At 38.0% G+C, this 27,933-nt stretch overlaps 2 protein-coding genes across 5 annotated transcripts; both read left to right on the forward strand.

Annotated features, from left to right (window-relative positions):
- Window positions 1-20,956, forward strand: LOC139950332 (polyamine-transporting ATPase 13A3-like). 4 transcript variants are annotated; one of them, XM_071948950.1, is made up of 32 exons: window positions 1-56; window positions 2,124-2,265; window positions 2,701-2,868; window positions 3,243-3,301; window positions 3,419-3,550; window positions 3,643-3,723; window positions 4,011-4,080; window positions 4,313-4,447; window positions 4,831-4,897; window positions 5,137-5,268; window positions 5,586-5,762; window positions 6,115-6,225; window positions 6,467-6,513; window positions 6,649-6,837; window positions 7,323-7,384; window positions 7,647-7,794; window positions 8,148-8,246; window positions 8,551-8,704; window positions 8,849-8,969; window positions 9,400-9,524; window positions 9,961-10,145; window positions 10,439-10,555; window positions 10,990-11,222; window positions 11,473-11,569; window positions 11,679-11,751; window positions 11,882-12,032; window positions 12,471-12,619; window positions 13,091-13,179; window positions 13,591-13,674; window positions 13,934-15,634; window positions 20,064-20,317; window positions 20,909-20,956. In XM_071948950.1, the coding sequence occupies exons 2-30, from the start codon at window positions 2,200-2,202 to the stop codon at window positions 14,054-14,056; spliced, it is 3,444 nt and encodes a 1,147-aa protein (XP_071805051.1). In that variant the 5' UTR covers window positions 1-56; window positions 2,124-2,199; the 3' UTR covers window positions 14,057-15,634; window positions 20,064-20,317; window positions 20,909-20,956. The 4 variants fall into 4 exon arrangements, with proteins under 4 accessions (XP_071805051.1, XP_071805048.1, XP_071805049.1 ...); XM_071948947.1 differs by lacking the exon at window positions 1-56 and adding an exon at window positions 1,134-1,273; XM_071948948.1 differs by lacking the exon at window positions 1-56 and adding an exon at window positions 1,423-1,658.
- Window positions 20,954-27,910, forward strand: LOC139950359 (N-acetylneuraminate lyase-like). The gene is made up of 12 exons (XM_071948980.1): window positions 20,954-20,971; window positions 21,670-21,749; window positions 22,118-22,188; window positions 22,936-23,023; window positions 23,348-23,405; window positions 23,729-23,804; window positions 23,991-24,083; window positions 24,591-24,739; window positions 25,190-25,236; window positions 26,814-26,898; window positions 27,304-27,343; window positions 27,753-27,910. Exons 1-12 carry the CDS (start codon window positions 20,954-20,956, stop codon window positions 27,908-27,910), a joined length of 963 nt encoding a protein of 320 aa, XP_071805081.1.
- Window positions 27,911-27,933: the final 23 nt, after the last annotated feature.

Raw genomic sequence — 27,933 nt, forward strand, 5'->3', positions numbered from 1 at the left:
CCAGTTGCAAATTGTACATGCGACATGGTAGTTTGGCTCATGGTAACCTTACTCTGGTAAGCATACTTGTGTTAGAATTCGAAAACGTCCGTTAATGTATTTTTGTTGTTGCCTAAAGAAGTTAGATCTAGTCTTCGCCCAATTCCAGACTGAGTTGTTAAAGCTAAGCAATTGTCGTTGTGGGCACCAGTCACATGTAAAATACAAGGCTTTTTAGCTGGCTAGCTGAATTTGTTAAGCATCATTCTCCGCCTAGAAAATTATGTAATCAAGCGCTGTATGATTATCTGGGCACTGACTGGCGATAAACGCAGGTCATGAACCTGGCTCATGACAATGTATGCTTTGTTGGTCTCGTCGAATGAGGGCGCTACTTCAGTTTGTTGTAACTCAGTTTCCTACATCGAAATAAAACCGTCAATGTAAACGTACATAATGAATACTTTGAAACAAGATGCTGCCACCAATGTTAGCAGTGGGTAGTGTCTTAAAAAAGAAACCAAAGTTAACAAAAAACAACACCAGGACCCCGTCAAACTTTCATTCACTTTCTCGGCGTCAGGAAGATAAATAATGATGAACTGCTGGACCAAAATTCATAGCCGCTTAAAGGACAAAGTCACAAATAATTGTGCTTACCGGAATTGTGATGTAATTATAAAACTTGGTTTTCTAAACAACCTCATAGTGAGGGCAATGGGCACTTTTTGGTATGTCTAAAGACAAACCGTAATAGAAGAAGTCGTTTCTCACAGCTCTCCGTTGCTTGTTACCAAATAAGTTTATGCTACAATTTATTTTGAGTAAATAACAATCGCATTAGAGTCGCGGTGTTAAGTTTGGTTTAGTTTGTTTGAAAAAAAAAATTCAAACTTCGCAGACAAAAAACAGAGCTTGTACAAACAGATTTGTTTAAAATTACAGAACGTCAAAATGAAAAATATGTTTTAGTGCTCTTATGTATGTGAAGTTATTGATAAATAAAGCAAAGGTTGTTTTCCACTGATTACTAATCTTGCATATTCAAACAAAGTGAATAATCTCATCCGATTGTTATCAAAGTCCTTGATGAGGGTTGACCTGACTGCCTACTGTTGTATTACTAAAATACTGAGTCTTATGTGAATGCAAAAACCAAGGTTTACAACCTGGGGCACAACTGGTTTAATCATCATCTACTAAGGGTCAAAAGGTCCGTGTGTTATACAGTGTTAGAACCAAACTGGTTTCTCGTTTGGTTTGATTGAAATCAGACATTGAGAAGTTAACACAGGTGAGTGAATCTATTTATAGAGGTGCGGATTTTATGCACTATAATTTACTCAATAGTCCCCCTGTAGAGTCACCCTTTAAGCTACTATACCAAGGTCACATGCAGTGTCTGGGTTTCCAGGCTTTGTGTAATATCAAATTAGTTTAGTTTGCAGTTAACGTTATTAGGCCCGTGTGTATAATTTTTGCTGTATCAGATGTGAACTTTAAAGCACAGCTATTGCTACATCAACTACTACAGAGCAGATTGCAGAATTTGGGAGAATGGTTCTGAAAAGAACCGTCTTGTGTTACTACACGAGCACTGACTCGAGCGGCTGGGACTAGGTCTACTACTTTCGCTTCGTAGATAGAGGGGACTTCTCTCACATAACTACTGCATATGTGTGAGTTCTTATGTGCCTTCAACCAGCCTGCTTCAGTTATCATCAGGAGTTGCTTGAGACTTAGCCGTCGATTTCAGAAATCAATTCCTAAATTAGGATTCATCTTTGGACTTAGAGTGAGCAGAGTCGTCCAGAGCCTTGTACTACTGTAACATGATTAATCCTTAGTTATAGGCCTAATTCGAGATAGGATTGATCCTAGCGTTTCGTGAAATCGCCTGTTGGTGTTTTGATATGGCTCCAGAGGTGTCAGTGTAGAGCAAGCATTGCTCTGATTGGTTCTACTGTACAACTAGTGTGTAATTTGAAATACGATACAGTTTCCAGGCATTCACAGGTTTTATTATTTTATGCATAGTTGTGTTGGGATTTCTACCTCCATGGAAACACCAAGTCAGAATACTCACTGGTCTTTATAATTAATACCAAAGAGTGCCTTTCGTTTTTGTCTTTGCGTTTATTCAGAATGAGGTGACACGACTCATACCGAGGCTCGTCATCACACATCACTGTTTGACGAAAGAGAAGAAAAATCAGCAAGATGAGGGCGGGGACCAGCGAGAAGCAGCGAGGTGTAGAGATCAGCGAGGAGAAAGACGACCCATTTGTAAGTGTTTTTTGTGTAATTAAGTACCTTGGGTATTTTCTTGTAAACTAGAGACTTTGGAACGCTAGGTAGCGGCAGACTTTCCAGGTAGATTTCCGTTTATTATATGGTTCTAAGGTCAATGGCCATGTCTGAAACGGCGACTTTGGCTACAGCTACGGCTAAGTGGCTTGCGTCTGCCTATTCTTCAACACTGGCAGAAGCACTGATCTAGCCGTAGCTGTAGCAGAAGTCGCCGTTTCAGACACGGCATTGCAAGCGAACATTACCGAGAGCAAGGGATTTACCTTGAGGTATACGCTGACACATGACGTCCCAAAGGTCCCTCATTAAAAGTTTAGACTATTTTGGGAACTTAGTGTTGAAGCTGGCTTTGAGCACATTTCCGATCTTGAAAGCTCGAAACTGAACGGTCTTTTTGTGTCATTTTCCCAGGTATGTTTCGGATACCACCGGAGCACACCATGGACTTGGCTGAGTTACGCCCTCTGCGTCCTAACTGTTGGATTCTCCATCTTGGTGTTTTACTGGAAACCTGATTGGTTTATCAGGATGACGTGTTACGCATGTGACCTACAAGAGGCTGATTCTGTTATAATAAAGGTTGTCATACTTATGAATAACCATAGAAGTTAATTAATAAATCATCATCTTGCGCAACACCGTATCATCCAATGTCATTAACTCCTCCGCTGACGCCATACGCTAAAATATTGTTTGCGGATAAGCTGCCATTTTAGGAGAAATATTGCATGTACACTAATGGTGCATGTAAACAGCATACACTCATATAAAAGCTAACTTCCAAAATGGCGTGTTGGAGATTTTCAGCTTGAGATGACGTCAGGCGCGAAACTTGTCAATGGACGTGAAAGCTATCTCCAACCGCTCTGAGAAGAACGTTAGTTAACTTTAATTGTTTTCAAACAACTGTTTCGGTCTTAAGATCAAACTTCACAATGTTTTCTTTGTTGTAGGATATCTATCGACGAAACCATGTTTGTTCAATTCGCAAACTGCAAATAAATTCCGAAAGGTAAGAAAATTACTTTAAAACAAATCTGGTATTTCCAATATTTGTTTAATTATTTAGCCTCGACTGGTTAGGGAAAAATGAAATTAGAAACTAATTCAATTTTGAATTGTTTTACAGTGAGTGCTCAGCCGAGACCCTCCGGATGCTCTTTCGTCATGATGTCGTAGTTGACGGTATTTGGAAGTATTTTCGGTACCAAGAGATGCTCTACGTATGGCACCCAACAAACAAAGCTTTCTACAAGCTCAGGTAAAATACACAGATCTTCATTAAACTGCTAGATGTTGGTAAATTTAGGCAGTGTGTGAAAACTTGACACAGAATTTTTGTTTTTCTTTCAGAGCTCTTGATGGGGCAACGAGTTGTTCTGAGTTTTATGATAAACTTCAAAATGGTCTATCTCGACAAGAAGCTGCTGAGAGGTGGGTTTTTTTTTGTTGAAATTTTTAAGCACTTGGTCCATTAACAAAGATCTCAGCATGATGATTACCCGACTTAAATTTACATACAATCCCAATTCTGCCACCAAATCCCACCTCTGCCACCAAATTGCTCAAATGTTATAACGCCAAGAGGACTTGTCGTTGAAAAGTGCAATCGAGCATGACTGAGTAAACATAGTGAATAGGTTTAATTGATACAATTAGAATTATAAAAAACTAATAATAATATATTGCTGTTTTATCTATTTCTCTTGTTAAATTATCAGGCGATATGTCTACGGCCTCAATAAGATAGTCATCCAGGTTCGTCCAATTCTTGTTTTACTGGTACAAGAAGTGAGTATATTAAACAAATAAAAGTCCTTTCAAGTTCCTCATTCTTATTTTCTAGTGAGTATATATACAGACAGCACAATCGAACAATTCCTTTAAGCCCATTTCGTGTACTAATGTCCATGTTGAAGACACACAACATATTCACTTGAGTCAATTATAGTCATGTCACCTCTACATGCTCACGTACGCGTAGTCTTAACTCACAGAAACTGTCTTTGTTCTTTCTTGCAAGGTGTTGAATCCTTTCTACGTCTTCCAGATCTTCAGTGTCTGTGTGTGGATGGTCGATGAGTATTACATTTACTCTGGATGCATTATCTTGATGTCGTTCATATCCATTGCTCTGTCACTCTACACTACAAGAAAGGTGAAGAAATTAAAGGTCTTTTAAATCCAGACTGTTCGCTCTAAATTCTGGTTTTATGGGCCAAGTTTTGGAACCAGCAAGGAGCTGAGACCTGTTTTAGGTCAACCTGGTATCTGGTCCCTTTTTCTGGTACCTGCATGTCCATTTTCATTGCCACACTAACTCCGATTCCTCACTGAGTCAATTGTGTAAATTTTATTCCCATATTAAAATGTTTCGTGATTAAGTTAAACCACAAATCTCGCCTTCGAGTCTGTATTCTTTAACAATATGGAGCAAATATTGTCAGATAGTCAGACACTTTTTCTAATTTTTTGAAAAGCTTTTAAAAGGTCTTTCACAACCTTTGATTTAACCTTTCCAAACATCTTCTATCCACACAGCAAAGTACAACATTGAGAGATATGGTACACTCCGATACTGTGGTTGAAGTCTTGAGGAAATCTGGAGGTAGGTTAGAGGGAAACCTCAAAGGAAGATTTCGTAATTGCTTTTTTGTGACATTGTTTTACTCATTTAAAAAAAAAAAAAAAAAAAAAAAAAAAAACACTTATTGGCAAACAATCAAGGGAAGCTTAAGTATTATTATCTTCAAACGGAACTGAACCAATTAAAGCCCCAATTTTGTTTTACCCCAACACCCCAACATTATTTGCTTACAAACAAACCACGATTTGTTCTTGTTGTAGAATCCGTCGAGGTAATGGAGGAGGAGATCGTGCCTGGTGACGTCATAATCCTCCCCTCCCAGGGGTGTTTGATGACGTGTGATGCAGTGTTACTGACTGGTAACTGTATTGTCAACGAGAGCATGCTCACAGGTATGACAAATTAGACCATGTCTGGTTCCTGGCAAGCAATAACGTGTAACGATGAGTCACTTTTAAAAGGGGCCAGGCTATTGTCTCAACATTAGTAAGGCTTTGTATACTTTTTAAGTCATTGCGTCATAAACCCATTTGGAGATATGGCGAACATGTAAATCTGATCATCTCCACCCAAACCAAACAGTACCATGTCCACCATTTTTCTAAAAGCTAACGGCGTCACATACCTGCTTGTCTGTAATTGATACCAACCAATGAAAAGTAACCAGTTATGTCTACTGAGCCAACTTGCGTATCAACCTCGTATACAGGTGAGAGTGTTCCAGTTACGAAAACACCCTTACCACGGACTAGCGGGGTCGATGGAGAGTCTGCACCGGGTTATAGCGCTGATAAACACAAGCGGCACACACTGTTTTGCGGAACTCAGGTAATACAGACCCGGTACTACGGGGGCGAGATGGTTAAAGCTGTCGTTGTTCAAACAGGTCAGTATACTTTTAAAACAAAAGTTCACTTACAAACTTGTTTCATGTGCAGACTATTCACACAGTCTCGCTTTGAGCTACGATAAGTTTAAAGGAAAAACAGCATTCACTCGGAAGGAAATGTCTGAAACTTGCATGGTGTTGATCTTGTAGTATGAAACAATACCACGTTCATTTTGTGTACGGGTCGATGGGGAATTCTCTTGAGACAGCGGACTAGTCTATGATGTAAAAATCCAGCGGATAAATGACCTTGCCCAGAATAATTTAACAAGACGCCTTGCCAGTTGCTTAAAGGCAGTGTAACGCATTTTAGGTTAAACATAATTGATGTCTACTGCCTCCTTATCAGGTTTCTCGACAGCAAAAGGTGGCTTAGTACGGTCGATCCTCTTCCCGAAGCCGATGGATTTTAGCATGCTCAAGGACGCCATCATGTTTATTGGTCTACTTGCAAGCTTTGGTAAGCAAATCAAACTAATACACTAAAAGGGAGACTCTAGGTGGCAGCAGACAGGTAAATACATTGTTCTTCGAAACATGTGAGCATGCTCAGAACTACATAAGATATGGAAGGTTACTTTGGTAAGTCTGCTGCCACCTAGTGTTTACAAGAGTCACATAGCTGCATAAACAAATTTGATGTTATTAGACGTTAAACAAGAAGTAATATTTTGACCGTTGTCTCGTTTACCTTTTTGCAGCTTTCATTGGATTTATCTACACGATTGTTGTCTTCGTAAACTTTGGGGTAAGACAATCATTTCATTGTCTTAAAAAATTGTTGTTATTGCTTGCCTGTAAAAGATCAAATAGTTCTAAATGTTGTTTTGGGGTCAATGTTTTAACTTGAAACTCGAACATTACCTTTCTACTTCTTTGTTAGTTTGACGCTGGTTACATCGCCAAACGGTGCTTGGATATCATCACGATTGCCGTCCCTCCGGTATTACCCGCTGCCCTCACGATCGGAATGGTATATGCCCAACTTCGTCTGAAAGCCAAAGGTATATTCTGCATTAGTCCTCAACGGATCAACACGTGCGGTACACTCAATGTGGTCTGCTTCGATAAGGTGAACAATCTTTCAGTACGATAGTTCCGCCATTTTGTTTTTGTTGCGTCAATAAACCACTTTGCTTTTGCCGCCATCGCTGATGAAACTTGCACGCATGAAAAGAGCATTCATTGGCTGAGAGTCTTACGTAGCACGTACACAGGTGCACTTTTCCATTGTTTTATACCAAAGATGGCGGCCAAAACAGAGAGATCAATGATCTTATGCACATTACGTCATTTTGAGTGAGCGCCCTCCCATAGAGAGGTTAAAAAAGAGGTTGTCCATTGGATGGCCAATCCTGTGCGCCGCGCGTACAAATCTGTGCGTTTCCGTTATTTCATCAATGGTTTACCTCTAAGATGGGGCTGGATGACGTCAATACATTAGGGCTATTGTACACACAACTTAGTGGCATTTGAATAGATGAAAACAGCGGTAGGGTTGAAATTTGATTTCTAAATTTAAATAAACTGAAATTTATTTTCTACTTTGGTTCCTAGACGGGAACCTTAACCGAAGATGGGCTTGACTTGATGGGTGTTCAGCTGGCTTCGGATGGAAGGTATAGATGAATTACTCATGCTTTGAATTTCAGTGCAATATTGTAGCTCAGAAGTATACATTAAACAGTCGTATGCTCTACGCATTGGCGATGACGTAATCAATCTCTGAGCTTCGATACTATTGTACTCAACAAACTTCTTTGTTACTTTTGTGCTAAATTTAGTTCCCTTTCTGTCCATATTGTGTTTTCTTCATATTCAAGCAATTAAACCACTGGGAAATGGGACCAAGTTCTCATGCTCATTTTTCTGTTTTAATAGTTTCGGTAAGATGAAGACGTCCGTAACTAAGGACGCTCCCGTTGGACATCTCACTGTTGCCATGGCAACGTGTCACTCACTGACCATCATCAATGGCGAGATAAGCGGAGATCCGATTGATCTTAAGATGTTCCAGGCTTCTGGATGGGTAAGAATCATATGAACGAGAATCGTGTCTTAAGACATGATATGAAGTTATGAAGACCTTACGCCATCCATAGGTGGACAACTGCCCCCAAATAAAAATAAATAAATATAACAGTGGGAAATTTCAGGCACAGCAAGAATTTTAAAGTCGGACAGAGGAAGAAAATATTATCTTGTAGAACCAGAACTGTTTGTTTTATCTGTCAACGTATATAAACCACAAAGGGGAACTGACGGTTTCAATTAAAACACAAGTTGAATATTGACTGATGTTTTTATCTGTGTACAATGCAGACACTGAAAACAGTCATTTATCAATTATTGTTTTGATTAATGTGATTTGTTTTTGTGTAGGAGCTTGAAGAACCAACTAGTGAAGAAACCACACATTTTGATATGATGGTACCCACCATCGTACGGTCACCAGCGACTGCAGCTAAACGCAAATCAGAGGTGCGTAACTTAAAAGTATTCATTGACAGGGTAAACATTCTTACGAAATTGAATTTTACAAAAAGAATGACATTACCATGTTAACTAAGAGATGAATTCTTGTGACTTTAGGATAAGTAGGATTTGAATATTTGCATGCGTATGAGTATAACTAGGTTTGCGATTGCACCAAGTGTAAATCTCTTTCGAGTGGAGGTGGTTCTGAAAATAACAGATGGTTGTGACAACTCAACGATTCGATCAGTACGCCCTCACTGTCTTCAGTAGATGGCTGACGTAATTATTAATATTTGTATGACTTTAGGAAGTTGAGGAGGTTGGCATCTTGAAGCAGTTTCCTTTCTCCTCCGAGCTTCAGCGGATGAGTGTCATTACGAAGTCACTTAGAGACGAACCCATGCAGCTCTACATCAAAGGATCACCCGAGCTTGTAGCTTCTCTCTCTAAAATGGATACGGGTAAGCTAAGACGGGGTCAATAGAGGCCATCAAAGGAACAAGTGTTCTCCCCTACCTAACTCAAGAACCCCCCCCCCCCATGAATTCCTTCATCGGTTAACTGTATGCCTACTGGTTAAGATGGATTTGTTTGGTCTTTTCCAGTTCCATCTGATTTCCAAGAGCAGTTAAACTCCTACACTCAGGATGGATTTCGTGTCTTGGCATTAGCAACCAAACAGCTGGACTCCAAGCTGTCATGGCATAAACTACAACAACTCAACAGGTAACCGAGCATACTGATCGAAACGTCGAGTTGAAATATACGGTTCTTTTCATGAACCAACCCAACTCAATTAAAGGTTATCATTATATGGTGTTACAGCAAAAATTTTCAACCATGCAAAGTTTTCAATCATACTTAGTGTCATTCTAAGAGATGTTAAATTTGCATCGGGGATAAAGATTTTTTTATTTTTGTTTACCCTCACACCGATGTGTATTAGCATTGTATACCCGGTACTTTCCCAAATTCTGTGAAAAAAAAAAATTAAGCAATGCTACAACTTGTGACATTAAACGGTATGCAAAGGGCTGCACCCATTCATGCCAAACACATGATAGTTATAGTTATAAGCATTCAGGCGGCTCAAAATATCAAAATATAAATCAACACAAATTATAAGAGGTTTTTTCTGGATTATTTTTATTTTAAGGGACCAAGTGGAGCGAGATCTGACTTTCGTCGGTCTTCTCATAATGCAGAATAAAATGAAGCCGGAAACTAAACCTGTCATCGATGAACTGATGAATGCTAGTATTCGAACTGTCATGGTCACAGGTAGAGAGGAGCCTATATAGACCTTATGCACATGACGTCATTTCAGTAGGGCGCCCTCACCTAGGCGGATTGTTTCGTCACCGTTTTTCCACTAAGAGGGCCGCTGGATGACGTCAATGCATAAGGTCTTGAACGAAAACTTCTCGAAAGAAGATTGTACATGGTCGTATGCAAGTGTACATGATAGTTGTTCTTAAGGGTTTGATTGGTTCTTAATTGAGAGAGGTTATTTGTGTTAAAACGTTTAAAGAGATGCTAAGCAATCGTCATGGTTTTAAATGAATTTATTGATTTGTTCTTCCTTTATTTAAATTCAATGCTACTCCTCTTGGAGTATTTTTATACCAGCACATGTTACTTTTTAAACAAATTGGTAACAATTAATGTTCAACGGTTTGATTGATTATTCTGTTTCTGTCCCGAACAAAATGAGCAGGTGATAACATCTTAACGGCCATTAATATTGCCCGTAAGTGCGGAATGGTCGGTGCGGAGGAAGATATCGTACGTATCGAGGCTGACTACTGCGCAGACGCAAAACACTCTGCTCTACACTGCACTAAAGTGACGTCAGAGCAAGACGAAATCAGTTCTGACTACAGGAGTTTTGACATGGATATGGTGAGGCCTAGAGAATGAGGTCGTGTCCAAATTGGTGGCTATGGCTAGATTTCCGCGTCATTATGTATATAGGAAGTCCTTAGCAACACCCTTAGCAACAGCCGTAGCCGTAAAAACTTTCATGTATGCGCCTATAATGATGAAGGCATTTACACTTGGCTGTACAAACTATTTAAATTTTACTCAAAAAAATTAACAAAAATCACAAACCATTAATTTTAGAGGGAATTTCTAATAAAGCTTGCAATTTTTTTTTTTTTTTTTTTTTTGTGTTTCCATATTTTTGTTCTCAGAAAAATGGTGAAACTTCCCTTCAGATTGAGCCATTCACAAGACGCAAAGTGCATTTCGCTATAGACGGTAAATCACTAGAAATGGTGAGGAAACACCACCAGTGTGTACTGCCGCAGGTAAACTCATAAGGACATTCATCATAAATTAATTGTGTCAAAGGCACTGGACACTATTGGTAGTTACTCAAAATAATTGTTAGCATAAAAACTTACCTGGTAGTGAGCAATTTATAGAAACGGCTCTCTCTGCAGAAGTAACGTAGTTTTTGAGAAAGGGGTAACTTCTCACTTCAGGCCTGAAGCCCTATAATAGGCATGTGGAATAAAGGGTTTTTCTCTTGTTCTCTTCTTGCAACTTCGATGACCAATTTAGTTCAAATTCCACAGGTTGTTATTCATGCATAATACACCAATTGGGAATTCTGATATTTAACAATGGTTACCAAACGTGCCCAGTTACTGAAGCTAAAACCGAACGAACCCGTTGAGGATGTAAACAGTGGCATTATCAGTTCTTTATAACAACCAGAAATGTATCTTTAACTTTTAAGCTTGCAGTTCAAGGAACCATCTTTGCTCGCATGACCCCCGATCAGAAGAGTGAGTTAGTACAGACTCTTCAAGACTTGGACTACCGTGTTGGGATGTGTGGAGACGGGGCCAATGATTGCGGGGCCCTCAAGGCTGCTCATGCTGGTATTGCCCTGTCTGAAGCTGAGGCTTCGGTGGCGTCACCGTTCACATCAAAGATACAAAACATCTCGTGTGTCCCGATTGTTATTAAGTGAGTATTCTGCCTTTGCAGACACTCATTTTGGAGTTTTACTTAGATATAGTTTTTTTTTCAGGAAATTCATCTGGATTTTTTAAAGAACATCTTATCCCATTATTAGCCTCCGTAAAGTACTCTGCTAGGGTCGAAACGTCAGGCAACTAACTTGATTTTGCATTTATACCATAGGGCTTGGTTATTTAATTTATTATATTTTCATCTTTTTCCTGTTACATTGGAGCTTTTTTTCTATTTTTTTCAGGGAAGGCCGAGCTGCGCTGGTGACGTCATTCGGTATGTTCAAGTTCATCGCACTGTACAGCATGATACAGTTCGTGTCCGTCATGATTTGCTATACGGTGAGTTCAGTGCTGTATTGTTTCAGAAATCACAATAAATATGCATAAGCAGACTGTTGGTTCTCAATATAATAAATACACTAATGTTACAATTTTGTTTATTCAACAGGTCCACTCAGCCCTGAGTAATTTCATGTTCATGTATTCGGACATCTTTGTTTGCACAACTGTGATTTTATTCAGTAAGTATCCCGTGTGAAACTCAATGTTAACGTGTTTACACAAAATAAAATAAAATAAAATCTAAAGAACATTCTGCAATATTTTCTCTGTCTGTATGGTAACTTGTATTATTTTGTTTCATCTCCCCAGTGGGGCGTAACAAAGCCTACCACTCCATCGCCATGAAGAAGCCGACAACCAAGCTATTTGTAACTCCAATCATCTTGTCTCTGACTTTACAAGTCGCTATCCAAACCGCCTGCCAAGCAGCAATCTTTGTCATCCTCAAAACTCAATCATGGTTCGTAGAGTTGTAAAGTCCGTCAAGACACTGTCTCAGAATAGATGGATTGCAATAGACGTAGACGCCATCTTTGATGAACTGTCCACGCGTGAAGAGCTACCATTGGCTGTGATTAGTGCGTAGCGCGCGTACACGCGTGCACGTTTCCATTGTTTTTTATCAAAGATGGCGGTCAATTGCGTGTTTTGCAATCCATTAAAGACTAAACACTTAGACTAAAGAGTCTTACAATAATAATTGTATTATGCGGATTGCATTAAAAAAAAACGAGATAACTTATGCTTATTGATTTGAATATATTTTGTGTACTCTTGAACTCTGTGAGTGTTCTTTTTAGCTAGTGACGTCACGTGCAAACGGGGTCTTTTGTGTACTTGTTGCAAATTCAGGTTTTGAATTCGCTTTTCTGTTTCTCTTGTGTCTGTCTTTCCTAAGGTATGTTCCGATGGTTCCATCTAAAACCGATAAGAACATCCAGTGCTGGGAAACGACCTCTGTCTTCTTGGTATCCATGTTTCAGTATACTATAATGGCGATTGTGTACACACCGGGAAAACCCTACAGGAAAGCAATATACAGAAACTGTAAATAAAACTTTAAAACTTCCATTTTTACCTTTTGCTGAAATCCCATTCAGTTATCAACCATTTAATTGCTTATGACTGGCAGCACCCCGAACAAAGATTATTATTGAAAAAAAAATAGAAAGACCGCAAACATTATGGCTAGATAGTTTAGTTGGTAGAGCGCCGGTGTCAGATGCAATTGTGTTCGCCATGCAATACTGTCCGCTCCGGACAGTTTTGCATATGCAATCGTGTCCGGGGACATGTTCATGACTGTGCATGTACTGTATGTGTCCGGGTAAGCGAGCGTGCATGCACTGAACCTACGTATACGAAGCAGTCCCATCACAAGAGTCAAATGAAGTCTATCAAGCTGAAACATAACTTTACCTTTTGCGCTCAAGTTTAAGAGTGACACCCATTGTTACTGCAAGTGTTTGTACATTGCATTTCACTCACTGTTTTTGAATTCTGTCATGTTTCCTTTAGATTTGTACATGGTGGATCTTTTTGTCATCATCGTCTGTAGTTTTGTTATGTTGTTTTATCCACCGACGAAAATCGAAGAACTCTTCGAGGTGAGTTATTGAAGGGAAAAGGTGTCCACCATTTTATTTAATTGTAATGATTTCATAATAGCCAATCATTGTCGACTGCATGTACTCAAGGAGAGCAGACTGAATCGGTGGCTACAGTTATATTTACAACTTTACTAAGGTATTTCTAAGGATGTACTTTACTTCAACACAATGATGATGCAGAAATGCATCCGTAGCCGGAGCTGAGGTCATACTAGACGCCATTTTGGACACGGTCTATGTTTCACTATAAACACGTACTATGGTTAACCTGCATGGTAACCCAACCGCAGCCGTGAGCTAGCCGCCAATATTCGGCGCAGTTCTTTATACATGTCAGCCATCTTGGTTATTACTTGTGTTCGTTGTTTTTATTTTGTACTTTTACCCATTGTTATTTTGATGCTATAGTTTGAACACATTCCGAGCTTCCGGTTCAAGGGGATCATCCTAGCAGTGGTATTTGGCAACTTTATCTTGTCAGCATTTGTAGAGGTATGTACGAAGTGTCAGGTCATTGTGTCTCTCACATGCGTCTGCTGCATGCACACCAAAACTGTTCAGTAAAAAAATAATCATTATAGCAGACAATTATTAGATGAATCCCATGACTATCATACAAACCAAGAACGTAAACAGTTCCGCTGTTTTGTAGCTCATTGTGATAACTCTGTGTGAAACTGTTCACGAAGTTCAAAAATTTGAAAAGTCAGACATTATTGACTGAAAGTTTTCCATTTGTCATTTTGTTCAGCTGTTCCTGGTGTCTAACCGTTCGTTGCTGAAACTGGTATCCTGTAAAAACTGCCGTCGTGCTAAACGTGCCAAGTACGAAGAATTAATGATGATCTCAACTAGTCTTGGGGATCCAGATTGACACACGTCAGTCTTTAATTAAGTCTACAAAAACGGAGATGTATAAGAAATATCCGACTTTGTTGAATGGCAATTCTGGAACTCCGTACTACACAAATCCTAGATTTGTTTATGTTTGTATCAAATGTTTTGTAAACCTCTAGATAAATAGAGGGGTTAATGTTCGTATTCAATATGAAAACAATAATTTGCTTAGAATGTGTCAACCGTAGGCTGAAAATTTTTGTTTGGGATTTGTTTAGATCAGAAATTTTGGGATTTTTCCTTTAAAATTGATATTATTATAGCCATCGTCGTTTGTGCATTGTAAATAAACACATAGTGAGCTACTATAATAACACAGAAAGTACATGCACGAACATCATTTTAATATTAATATGATTGTACTACTAAGCAATTTAATTATACACACCAGCATTCCAGTTATTACTGTGTCTTTTTGTTCAAATATCGAATTTAGTATTAGAGGGAATAATGTTAATATATATGCATGATTTACCCTCAACCAAAATCCTCAGCAGCTGACTATGTTGAGTTAAAAGTTAATAACTATCATGAAAGGCTTAAAAATAACAGAATCAGAGGGGTATAAAGTTAATAATTAGAACAACAATCGAAATAATGTATTATTTCTGAAGTTCTACTGTATTTTGGGAAGGTTGATGTTGGTATTTTTTGGGGGGGTAGGCTAATTTATTTGTTTTCTCCTGATAATGGCTCACAATTGAATTGTATTATCAGGAAAGGTGTCGGCCCGGATATTAATAGAACAAATTAAGGGTATGGCACTGTTGTGTTTGACCTTTAGGCGCTTCGGGTCCGCGATTGTTGGGCTTCGATATTTCAGTTGTTGATAATGTGTAATAATGAGATTTTTTTAAACAACACTTAGTTACAATAAATTCTACACCTGTAGGCCTATGTTTGGTCTGTATTTCTATTATTAGTAAATAAATCTCTCATCTCAGATTAAAATTAATACTAATTTAGTATCACAAAATTTCCCCTACTATAACCAGAGTTTGTTTTAACACTGTCCGTTTTGGTCATTATTGTCAAAACCGAAACAGTTTTTGTTTACGATCGTCAAAACTAACCCAAACCCAGATAGGAAGCCCTGCGATTGCGGTGTTAACAGCTAATCAATTTGCTGCAGCCAGTTTATTTAAAGAGAGCGCCCTCAGTCGATTTGTTTTCGTCAAGGACTTTCCTTGGACAATGGGTAAAACCACAAATTTGGAGGGAGAACACGTAATGTTGTAATGTTTTTCTATCATATCGCTATAAGGGAAAAATGATTAATTTCAGAGACAAATGGTAAATACAGAAATTAATGTATTATATAAACAAAATCATGATTACAAATCTAAAACTGTACTTCTTAAAAATCCCCCTCAAATAAGATTGTTACCTTCACTTATAATGAAACATTCCAAATGGAAAATACACACCATTGTTATGCATCACGTGCTGCAATCAGCTGTGTTATTATTGAACAAGGTATTTTTTGACACACGCTCGCATGCAGAGAAAGAGTCCACTTCGATGTGAGAAAACCCTCTAATTTTGGTGCAACTTTGTAAGTAGTTCTTTCATTTCTGATCATTATTACATAAAATATCTTGTGTATGGAAATTTTCAAAGCAGACTACGTTAATAGGTGATCTTTATTTTAATTAAAAGGGTTTGTTTACGATTCTGTTGTTTTGAGGGATAAATCGAGAACCAAGGTCGACCATGGAAAACCGATTCGCAAGTACCGGTGACCTGTGTGAGTGTGAAGGGCAGTGTGAACAATGCATTCTTTTTGTAGGTGTAGGAAGGATGAACCACTACAGTGCACTATCATGACTATTGTTGCCGTGCTATTTCTTAAGAGATTTCCTTCCTCCATGATGGTACCATAAGTTGTTATTGCATCCCAAAAAGACTCAATGTTATTTACAAAAGAGTTTTAGACAAATTGTTCATATTATTCATTGGACTGATGTGATGTAGATTGTAGTGTAGTGTACATGTATGATGTATGTAACTGTGTACTGTGTAAAGGCTCCCCATCCAGTATAACCATGGAGAATGAAACTGAAGCGCTGTGCTCCTTTAAAAACAAAATTGATATCTGCGGTTCATCCTAGGTACTACCTTGTTGTACCTTGCAGAGTTTTTTTTCTTCTTCCGTGTAAGTACAGACTCAATAGCATGAGCAAAAGCGTACTGCATTGGCGTGCATATATTTGCTTGCAAATGGCAAGACAAGAAAACAAATGTGCATTTTTTATTTATAGTGCAGTTAAAAGGGGGAAAAAAAGATGGGTGGAGCTACTCCTAGAACTATGAGGTTCGTGCCGCTATCGCCTCCACGTGAAGACGTTAGCGCCGTTAGTGGAACAACCTCATAATTCTCTCAAAGCTGCATTAAAGGTGTCGAGGGATGAGTACCCAACTAGATGGATCCATGCCTCCTACCTCCATGCTTGTTCGAACCACAGATGTCCCCCCCAAAAAGTTTTAAATAGGAGTTCAGCGCCTCAGTTATCTTGGTCTTTATCTAAGTCTAAAGGCCTCTAGTCTTTGTTTGAATTCAATCTTTAGGACCAGATAAAGATTGTGTCCGAATAAGCTATTCTTCACTATCACTCAGTCTGATTTACTAAGATTTGTCTTAAGGCCAAATAACAAAAAATACCAGTTGATCGTCCAGATTTTTCAAAAAAGAGGAGGATAAGGGCCTTAGGCCTAATATTTACCCTAAGTTACTTTTTTTTTTTTATTAAGATGGCCGCTAAGTATTTCAAATCAAACAGGCCACCAATTCTTCAGTTTGAATCAACCGGAAACTGATTTATACCTATTAGTTGCATGAGGACCTGTGTTAACACTAACACTAACAGGGTCGGATAACACTAAAAAGGATTGCTGGTAGGCATTCACTAATATTGTTTTATGAAACAGACGGTTACAAGTGTTCAAGAGCATCAAGTATAAAAGATTTTAGATAAAACCTTTATTTGAATTAATTCTTTGGGGACAGATAAAAGCCAAGTCCATTTAAGCGGACATGGCCAAAATCTATTTAAAAAAAACAGTATTCTTCAGTATCAGTGCTTATTTAAAATCTCTCAGATTGCCAGATAAAGGCCAAGTCCGACTATAAGCGGCAGTGGCGTAACCAGAGGGGGGGGGGGGCAGGGGGGGCCGGCGCCCCCCCGCTCAGAACCCTTGCCCCCCCTCTTGCCCCCCCAAATGAAATCAGAGATAAGTATATTCTTATACATAGGGCTTATATATAAATCGTTTAAGGCTGCATAAAATGCTGTCGTAAAAAGGAAAACTTTTATTCATATCAGTAGGCCCTATGTAGACTATAACATGAAAAATGCGTGGAAACGCGCGCGCGATCGTATTGTTTGGTAAATGTTTGTTGTGGTTTTGCGGTTACAGAGAGTGCAGGATGTGACAAAGTTCTGTTAAATACGTGGTGGTCTGAACGCAGACCAATACTAATAGCTCCGTAAACACAAAGTCAGATCATGAGGTAGAAATTTCTACCTCCATGGTCAGATGCACTACAGAGAAATTTACAACAGCAAACAATGGCCAGCGAAAAAGGTTGCTTAGACCATTTCTTCTCCTTTGAAGCAAGCGGTGCAATTGAGAGGTAGGCCTATTTTAAATATCCGTTTCATAACTAACCACCCACAATTTCGATCCTGTATTTTTTTTTTGATGGCTTACACTTGTTACAATAAGGCCGAGTAAAAAAAAGAAACATGTTTAGTGTCTGAGTTTCTCAAAAAAAAGGAAGGAGGAGGGGCTTTTTATTTTTTATTTCAAGATGGCCGCCATGAATGTCAAATATCAACTGTTTTTTCTGCTGCTGAAATACACAAAACATTAATGAAACAGTTTGGTCAAGGCATTCAGACAAGACATTCAGATTTTTTTTTTTTGCTGAGATCATTTAAAATAACCCTTTTTCAAAACAAAAACAACAAAAAATTTGCATAAAAAAAAATTAAGAAAAAAAAGAGGTGTCCTGTAAAAAGGAAGCGGCGGGGACGCTAAACATTTCTATTTTTCTATTTTTACTTGGCCTAATATTATTATGTTTTGGGTATTTACACACCCACAAAGCCTATTTGAGAATGCCGTGTACAACTCTAAGTTGGTACTTGGTGACCACAGTTGGTAATTTAATCCTTTATACAGTCAAAAAGTTTTATCTTACACAAAATGACAAGTTCTCTAAGATGTTGTTGTTTTCGCAATCTTTTGTTACCTGCTGACTATGTAGACTGTTTTAGAACTGCATTGGTGTGTATCAACTATATATCAGTTAACACATTTAATAATAATCTTGCACTTCTTTGGCCCCCCCAAATTTAATCTTTGCCCCCACTTGCCCCACCAAATGAAAATGTCTAGTTACGCCACTGATAAGCGGACGTCATGACAGGCAAGCCTGGACATTTCATCATGTCGTGTGCACAATCATAAACCTACAGTGTTATTCGTCTCTGTGCTACACAAATATGTATCATGTGGGGAATAAAGTTCAATTTGTCTTGTCCTACACTTTTATTGCACCACTGGTCATGGCGTCTTGCACAGCACATCATCCCAGTTTAGCTCTTACCAGCTGTGAAGGGATTACTCCATCAAGTATCAAGTATACATCATGTATGCCTATCATCAACCTTGCCATATTATTTAAAATTCGCCCATTGACTGTGACTGGCGGACCATTCATCATCATCCATACGATTTTCCATCGTTATGTAGGCCTAAATACAAATTAATAATGCTATTTTGGCAGTCTGCAGTGGGGATGCTAATCTACACAATACATACATTACACAAAAATGAAAATTTAAAATTATAATACTTTTACAAAGTATTTTTTCTTTGCCCTTTGTACATGTAGCTCCAATTGATGGGTCATTATGATTATATTGATTAAAAATAACACCAAGGTCATACCTCCTAGGGAGCGCAAGCTTCATGCATGAAGCTTGATGGCACTACTGTTGTACTCCCTCATGTAAGCGCATTTCAGTAGTAATTAGGGAGGGTTGACTAATTAGTAATAGTATGGGTAATGGTAGGCCTTTAATGGCAGAATTCCTTGCAAATCCAGGCCCAAATTTCATTGCTCAGCTAATTAATAATAATAATAATAATAATATTGAAGTCTTATAGCGCAGGTATCTACCAAACAAGTACTCAAGGCGCTGAGTATGTATACAAACTTTCAGAATGATATGTAATTGCAGTGCTGAATTTTGAGACCCAATTATTTAGCACCTTACAAGGGTTTACAAAATGCTACGGTGCATACAACAGCCGTAGCCAGGGACACCAGGACGAACCCCTTCTCTTTTCGAAAAGTGCACTGGGTTCTTTAACATGCGCTACACAACACATGGGACCAACGGCTTTATGTCCCATCCGAAGGACGAAGCAATGTCTTGCTTTAAAAGGACACAAGTGTCACGGCTGGGGAGTCGAACCCACACTCTGCTGATCAGAAACACCAGAGTTTGAATTCGGTGCTCTTAACCGCTCGGCCACGACACTACGCTCACAGCCCATAGAATGATGCATTCTAAAGAGCACCTGTAATCACAGAATTCTGTGGTAAACAGAGCCTTGAATTTTGGCACAGTTAAAAATGACCTTAATGTTCATCTGTAAGATGAGTATCGATCAAGCATGAAACTTGACAATAGCCATTGCAGTATGAATATAGCCATTGGAGTGCGTATAATACACCTGACATCATATGCAGCCAACTGTTGGTAATATTTTGCTCTTCATAATTTGCACAACAATAGACCTACTGAAAAACCCATTAGCTTTTTTTGTCATTATTGTCTGCGTCAAGGCCATTGGTTTTCTTTATTTGAATACATGTAGTTATATTTTATATTGAGTAGGCCTACCGTAGTGAACTACCAACGTTGGGCTTATTATAATTTTTGTATTATTTTTTTTCTTCACTACTATAGAATTTTGTGTGGAATATTTAAACACAACTCCACAAGTAATATTCACTGAATGATTTTCGACCATATCACGGACTGAGTGCATGTAGGCCTACTCACTGATTGATGAGTGGTGGGTTGTTTCATACAAAGCGACATCAAAGTAAAACTGAGTGCCAGGTGTAGCTTTTGGTTTGGAAGAGATCTGGTCATCTATAAACAATATTTACGTTTGGGGAGAAATACTTGAGTGTTGGTTAAAAGACATCAAAGTCAAGGTGAGTGGATGCCTACATGTACATGTAGCTTTTGGTTCGAAAGAGGTTCTCTATAGTTTATTTTACAAACAACATATCCGTTTGGGGAGAAATACTTGAGTGTTGGTTAAGAGACATCAAAGTCAAGGTAAGAGGATGCTTACATACAAGTAGCTTTTGGTTTGGAAGAGGTTGTTAATAATTTATTTTACAAACAACATTTCCGTTTGGGGATAAAATACAAGATCTGTGTGTTGTGGTAGATCCACGGCTGCAGCAATGCAAAAAAAACGAAATCAGTTTGGCCAAGAGTTGGTAGGTCATAGTTTTTGTACTTTTTGTTTCATTTTATTGTTTTTTTTAATGACACAATTTATGTCAAATGAAGAACTACATTGTAATCTTGAAATCCTTAGAGAACATTTATTCTGTACAATCATTACACTATGTCTAAGGCACAGTTTTGGTGATTTCCTGACTTTTTTGTTTTTTTTTTCTTGTTTTTTTTTATGTATTTTTTGAAACTGTTTGTAAAAACAAATTTGTTGACTTTTATTGATATATTTATTGCTGGTACTTTTTTAATTAATTTATAATTTTTTACTTTTGCAGGTAGAATATATATGTTATATAAGTGATCAGCAAAATCCAATTAACATGGTAAGTAGTAACCAGGTACACCTCCATCCACCCCCAGATTAGTCATGATTTCCTTCATCCCTTACCCACAAATTAATTGTTTTTTAAACCCTGCTCCTCTCTCCACAAAATAATTAAGAAGACCAAAAAAAACGCAAACAAAAAAGTAAATGGCCTGACGTTTCAACCCTAGCAGAGTCTTACTCAAAGGCTTTTTTTTTTTTTTTAAACCTTCGAGAGACTCTGCTAGGGTTGAAACTTCAGGCCATTAACTATTTTTTGCACTTATACCATCGCTCCATTTGGTTGGTAAGTTGTTTTTGCAACAGCTTATTCTATTTTCTCGAGGGAAAAAAAACTTAAGTAAAAGGAAAGGGAAAACAACAACAAAGCAGCACAAAATTATGAAAATCTAGATGTCTCTTACGCCACTGAGGTAGTGTTGAGCTCGGTTGTTGCAGGCCTGTATGCTTGGTTTCTGAAAGGGCAAGGACATTTTTTCTTTGGTAAAGGGCACCCTTGGAGGAAATTGTTTTTTTTCAGTCTCCATGCAGCATTTGAGTGCACTTATCACAATATTTACAAATTGTATAAACAGTTGAGAATTATGGTTTAATACTCGGTCAATATTTATACAATCATGGCACATGACATTGCATATTAACCTTAATATTTGTCTCTGATATGAGTTTCGTTTATTGATGGTTTTTTTTGTGTGTTTTTTGTTTTTACAGAACGCTATGAATTCCAGTATAGCCAGTTTTAAGGTGAAGGGACTAACTGCCGCAGTTTTCACTCCGTTTAAAGAAGATGGGTTAGTTGTTTCACATCTTGTCTTATTTTTATTGTTGTTTTTGTTTTAGTTTTGGACAGTTACATTTTTTCGTTTGATAAGGGAGTAGTAACATTTTTAAACTTGAATTGAAGTGCTCTGTTTGTTTTACAAATAACATTTCCATTTGGGAAAAATATGTGGCGGAGGATCCAAACCTATCGCAAAATCTAATTTTGTATTCAAATTTGCTTTTTAAAAGAAACAATTGGTTTTAAACAACCTTTGCAGAAAAACTGTAGTACACTAACAAAATTAATGAAGTAAATAATTCCCTGTCGTAAACTAAAATCAATAACAAAACTGGCATTTTTTATTTTATTTATTTGCATTTTGCTTTTAATGATCAGGAACTTGAATTTAGGAGTTATCGATGCATACGCAGACCAGCTGTTGGCAGACGGTGTTCGGAATATATTCCGTAAGTAGAAATATGTAGAATTGGTGACATTGGTTAATGTTTTCATACATAAATTACACCTATTTGGTGTCCAAATCAATTATTTCCTACCAGAACTTGATTCTTTTAGAGACCATTTCATTTAGTGTCGGAGCAGTAAACTCATGACAGAATAAGTTGCGCTCGTGTGTTTTTTAAAATTAAAAATCTCTTGGTGCTTGCTCAAATCCAAATGGATTAATTATCACACGGTGTAAATAGTTTTATTATTTTGAGTCATGTCAATGTAAAAAATATACTAGTTTTGAAGCCTTGCATTTTTTTTACCAAAGTTTGAGCTCTGAAAACCATAAAAATGAAGCACAAATATTGCCATAAAATACCATAAAAGTAGAGCATGGAATACCGGAGTACAAATGCTTCAAGAACTTTACAACGTACAGTACTATTCTGTTGGTAGTAATTATGATAGGCCACTTGGTGGTTAAAAACCTCCAAATATTTATCAAAACAGGGCGTGAAAATGTTTACAAAAACCTCTGCATGACTTTTTATTTTATTTGGGGGTGGTGGCAAACCCAACTAAGCCAACCTGCTCTCTAGTTTGCCTGTATAAAGTCTAATGGATGTCAATAAAAGTTTTTCAGTCAGCTTTTATAGGGTCTTTAAATATACATTTTACTTGAGCTATTTGTTATTTCAGATATCACATCACATTGACACCAAGACAGATATTTTAGTCATCTTCACATTTTATTTTTTTTTCAGCTTGTGGGACTACCGGAGAGGGAGCATGTTTAACAGTGGAAGAAAGAAAACAGGTGGCGGAAAAATGGATCAAAGTCGGCAAAAACAAGTGAGGACTTAACAAAACTTAGTAAATGACCCACACCCACCTAGTCAATGACCCACACCCATTTAGCAAATGACCCAATAGCCCATTTAGTAAAATTAATGGTCAACACTATTCATGCCCATACTCACCTAGGAAATGACCCACACATACCTAGCAAATGAACTCACTTTAATAACAAATGACCGACATCCACTTAATAAACAGCCCAGTCCCACCTAGCAAATGGCCCACAGCCCGCTACAAAGAACACTTGTCGTGCTCCGATCACTCCTAGACTGGACTTGACGGCTTTGTTGTTGTTTTTGTTTATTTATTTGTTTACAGGTTTGATGTCATAATGGTGCATGTTGGAACTGAATCCATCAAAGCAACACAGCAACTGGTAAGATAACAAAATGTCTATTTTAATTATAAAAGTTTGTTTTTTTCTTTTGCTAAATCGCAACCAAAACTCCAACCTACGCAATCAGAATCACTGGATACTTCTGACTAACAAGTTATTTTGTAGTAACTTGGAAGCACATTGTTTTCTTGCCTGCAACTGTCAAACAAAGAGTTCTTCAAAGGATTTAGGAGTCCGAGAGTGTTTTAAAAAAAATTATTCATTTTAAAAAGCAATGAACAAAGCATATAAAAATAATTTCCTCGTCTGGCCTCGTCCTCCATGGTATGTAAAATGTTCTTTTTATTATTTTGTCCATGTAGGCGGTTCATGCTTCTGAGATCGGAGCTGATGCTATTTGTGTAGTTTCTCCTGTCTACTTCAAACCACAATCAGTTGGTAAGTTCCAAAAACTAAAATTCATGTCACACACGATAGTCTTCACACTTTAATCTGATTTCCAGGTATCTTTTTCTTGAAAAAAAAAAAGAACTTTCTTGTTTGCGTTTTGAACCCCAAATTGCCTACTTTTTTTATTTTTTCCCAAATACTGTATGTTTTAGTTATTTTTGTTTTCCTTCTCAGAATTACTATTACAGTACCTTTGTGAGGTTTCTAAGTCAGCACCAACGTTACCCCTCTACTACTACCATAATCCTGGTCATACAGGAATCAATTGTAAGTAGGATTTAAAATTTGCATGAAGGGAGTTTATTTAGGTTATGTTTGCAATAACACCATGTGTAAATCTAATGTGAGTATTGCTGGTTCTGATTGAAAATAACTGATGGTTGACAACTCAAGGTTTCGATCAATATGTTCTGATTGTCTTCAGGAAAAGACGGTCAGAGAATGAAGACGGTCAAAGCATACAGATTGAAAGTTGAGTTGTCAAACACCAGTTCTTTTGAATATTGTGTTAGCTATCATTCTTTCGCTCAGTCTTCTGTGAGATAAAAATGCGATGGATAAAATGCGATGAAAGCTTAATGCATGATGGAAAAAGTCTGGCGTTACTATGGGTATGGGCAAGGGGGGAGTATCAAACTCTGTACCATGCAGCCACTGTTCCGCCATTTGACCTTTATTTTGGGAAAATGTTTTCCTTCACTAAAGAAATCTTGGGTAGAGCCCTGCTTGCTTATTGACTCACTAATAACCAACTTTCGTCCTCTTTGTCTACAGTTACACTTGAAGCCATATGGACTGGTCTCCAGACGACTCCAGTTCCAACGTTAAGGGGTGTTAAATTCACCAATTCCAACTTCTATGATATGAGCCGTGTCATGCTACTGGCAGGAGACAAACTACAAATTCTGTACTCTACTGACGAGGTAAACCTGCTATGTTGTTTGTGTGGGTCACTCCATCGTAATGGGGGCTTGTTACGCTTGAGGTTCAGCCCTTAGATCAAGTGTCAATTTGGTCATTGTCACTGCGTCAGTTTTAGTGTCATTAGGGGTAGTGGTCACCTATTGAAGTCAGTGTCACTTGAGGTCAGTGTTCTGTGCCATGGGTCATTTTAAGCTTTTTAGGGTCATTGGAGCCCCTTAGAGTCGGGGGGGGGGGATGGGGGATGGGGGTGTGGACCAATAAGTCAGGACTACTCTGTGACGACTCCAGCCTCTTCCTGGAGATCTGCCTTGTGAACTTTCTTAAAAATTCAATAATTTGAAAATACATACAACTTAAAATGTCTGTGTTTGACATTGTGCTGAAAGGGAGAAGAGGATTTTGTTTTTCAATTTCTTCCAAATTATTTTCGTTTGTTTATATCTTTGCAGCAATTACCAATTGCCTTGGGTATGGGGATTGAAGGATTTGTTGGCAGGTAAGCATTTATTATTGTTTCAATATTTCATTTCTTTTATTAATTCTGCGTGTGAAGTCAAGGACTCTCAGAAAAGCGAACTTAATCACTGGACTAGCCAAGAACTGAATCGCGAGAAGAAAAGGAAGGAAGGACGATGGGTGGGAAAACCCACAGAGTTAGATAGGGACTGAACACCCAATCCACATAGTGCCGCTGACCCAATTCGGGTCACAGAGGGGAAGGGCAGGGAAAGATACCACTACGCTACACAAACAATATTCAAATATTCAGAAATGTTTTCAAAAACATGTACCCATCAAGCAGGATATTTTTTTTTACATTAATCTAATTTACTTTAATCTAAATCAACATTTTAAGTCTATAAAGCCTGTACTTTGTGTAGGGGTGGCCTTTCTAACTATATGCCCTTGCAAATTTGCCAAATTTTGTCCCCCAAGGACCAAATGTCATGCCTAGTACCTCTACTCTTTGATGTGAGATCAACTATTAACAAAACTACTTTTATTTTTGTCACATGCACGGTACAAATTGGAGACGGCGGAGACCTTTAGATGAGCTTTTCCCATTTATTTGCACTCAGTGTATAACATTACACAGGTGAAACTATAAATAACAAATAATACATAAATAGCTTATTAAATGACACGAAAAATGCACATTATTAAACAATTAAGGGAAGGGGACAAAGGTGAACCATATCAGGCTAACAAAAACAACTTTAAATGCAGAACGAGATACAGCAATAAAACAAGCAATGGCCGAGGGCTGATATTAAATCGAAACTTGAATATAAGACACTACAAAGACAAATCTGGCGTTAAATTACAACGGTGAAATAACTAATACATTAATAAACTTACATCATTGCCGGGAGAGACTCGGAAACTAGGTCCGTGCTCATGGTAAATCGGTATTCTGGGGCGTTCACTGGTATTCTGGTATAAACATTACATAAACTAACAATAAATATACAGGAAACAACGGGGGACTTATAAGAAATAATTCCAAGCAATAAAATAAATACAGGATGAAGCAGCAAGAAAATGAATAACACTTCAAATTAACTCCAGAGACTATAAGCCGTAAAAACGGGGGACCGATAGAGTTGGCTAAAACGCCGACAAATAACTATTAGGAAAATAAGAAAACGGCAACTTGCTGGATATGCCGAACAGGAAAATGCTTACATTAGGGAAGTTTTTACTGTGAAGGTTAAAATAAAGATATTTATACATAAGGGAAATAAATGCTAGAAATAACAGTTGTAAACAGAATAAGGTTACTTACGGGAGATGGCTACGGAAACTAAAATATACTCGAACAGAACACAACGGAATCAGGAACAGAAATGACCTGGAAATACAGGCACCCAGGTATATGTATACAAAAATAGGGGCTTGCCACACCTTAAACAAAATTCCTTAGATGCCCGCAGGCGATTGGCTGTGGCCACTGAACTTTGACTTTATGCAAACAAGGATAAACTGATAAACATAAGAGAAACGTACAAATTACAAACAACAATATAAACTCATCACCGGTGGGAGATGACAATTTTTATTTGATCTTTTTAGTACATACAACTATGCAGGCAGAGGGGCAAATAGAATCATCAAGGCACACAAGGCTGGAGACTTCGAAACTCTTAAGAAGGAATATGTAAGTTAAGCCATTCTCTGAGTTCATGATTTTTACTGCGGCTGTAGGGCTGGAATTTAAAGAAAATCTTCCCCCAAGGACCGTCCAAAGTTTTCAACATTTTTTTCCAGTCGTACAGAGTATAACATTTGAGGAACAACCGACCCTCCTCCCTCCCCCCTCCCTCACTCCCTCTCCCAAAGTAGTACTTATATTTGTCTTTAAACATTGATGCTCATTATTTAAATATCCACATTTTAAAGTTGTACTTGGTCTCAGACAACCTCCCCTTACTCTTTGTATGACCCTGAAAACTTTGGACGGCATCAAGTTGTATTTTTTAGAATGTTGAGGGAGTTTTCTTTGTAAGTATAAATACTTTCTTCTGTTTCACAGTTTTTTATTTTGTTTTTTTCTTCTCTGTAGGAAATGTATCTGGCTTTCATCCCAGTGCTGTTAAAATATGGTAAGTTTGGTTTCTGACAATCACAAAAACCATGTCTAAATATCTAAAATGGTGTAGCAAATGAAATGAGAATTAACTATAATTCATAGTAAACTTGAGGGTACTACCATGTGTAAAATTGTTTTGTTGGAGTGTTGGCTCTAAAAAGAGCCTGCGTGATCTTGATGTTTCAAACAGTATAAATACTCTGCTCGTCTTTGGGAGATGAACAACAAGAGAAGAGCAGAGTAAACTGTCAAGACCATACCGGCTCATTTCAGAGTCAACACTCTTAATTCTTATCTTAGAGTAAATTTGTTAACTATTGACCACTGTTCATACCCCGTGATAAGATGTCAGTACCAATCCTCTACTAAGCAGTAAGTACTGCAAACAAAATATCAAAGGAGTTTTCATTTTGCTCTTGCAGGAGGAAATGTTGGCGTCAACAAGTGTCTGATGAAGGTGGCTAAGTGCCAAAACATCGGTCCAGCACGTCTTCCGAACCCTAACCTTAGCAGTGAGGCACTCCTCCTTATGGAACAGGATCTTAAGAAGATTGGATTCCTTGAATGGATCAAACAGTAAAAGGATCGGGGAAAGATTTTTTT

This window comes from Asterias amurensis, chromosome 18 (genome assembly GCF_032118995.1).
Source record: "Asterias amurensis chromosome 18, ASM3211899v1".
Lineage (NCBI taxonomy): Eukaryota > Metazoa > Echinodermata > Asteroidea > Forcipulatida > Asteriidae > Asterias > Asterias amurensis.

What these genes read in the sequence shown, in the direction of transcription:
- LOC139950359 (XM_071948980.1), top strand. An exon ending in TCAAAGCAACACAGCAACTG is followed by an intron (nt 23,406 to 23,728) that starts GTAAGATAACAA and finishes TTGTCCATGTAG; the next exon opens with GCGGTTCATGCTTCTGAGAT. An exon ending in CTTCAAACCACAATCAGTTG is followed by an intron (nt 23,805 to 23,990) that starts GTAAGTTCCAAA and finishes TTTCCTTCTCAG; the next exon opens with AATTACTATTACAGTACCTT.
- LOC139950332 (XM_071948950.1), top strand. Translation starts at nt 2,200, where the DNA reads ATGAGGGCGGGGACCAGCGAGAAGCAGCGAGGTGTAGAGATCAGCGAG. An exon ending in CGACAAGAAGCTGCTGAGAG is followed by an intron (nt 3,724 to 4,010) that starts GTGGGTTTTTTT and finishes TTAAATTATCAG; the next exon opens with GCGATATGTCTACGGCCTCA. An exon ending in TGGTCTACTTGCAAGCTTTG is followed by an intron (nt 6,226 to 6,466) that starts GTAAGCAAATCA and finishes ACCTTTTTGCAG; the next exon opens with CTTTCATTGGATTTATCTAC.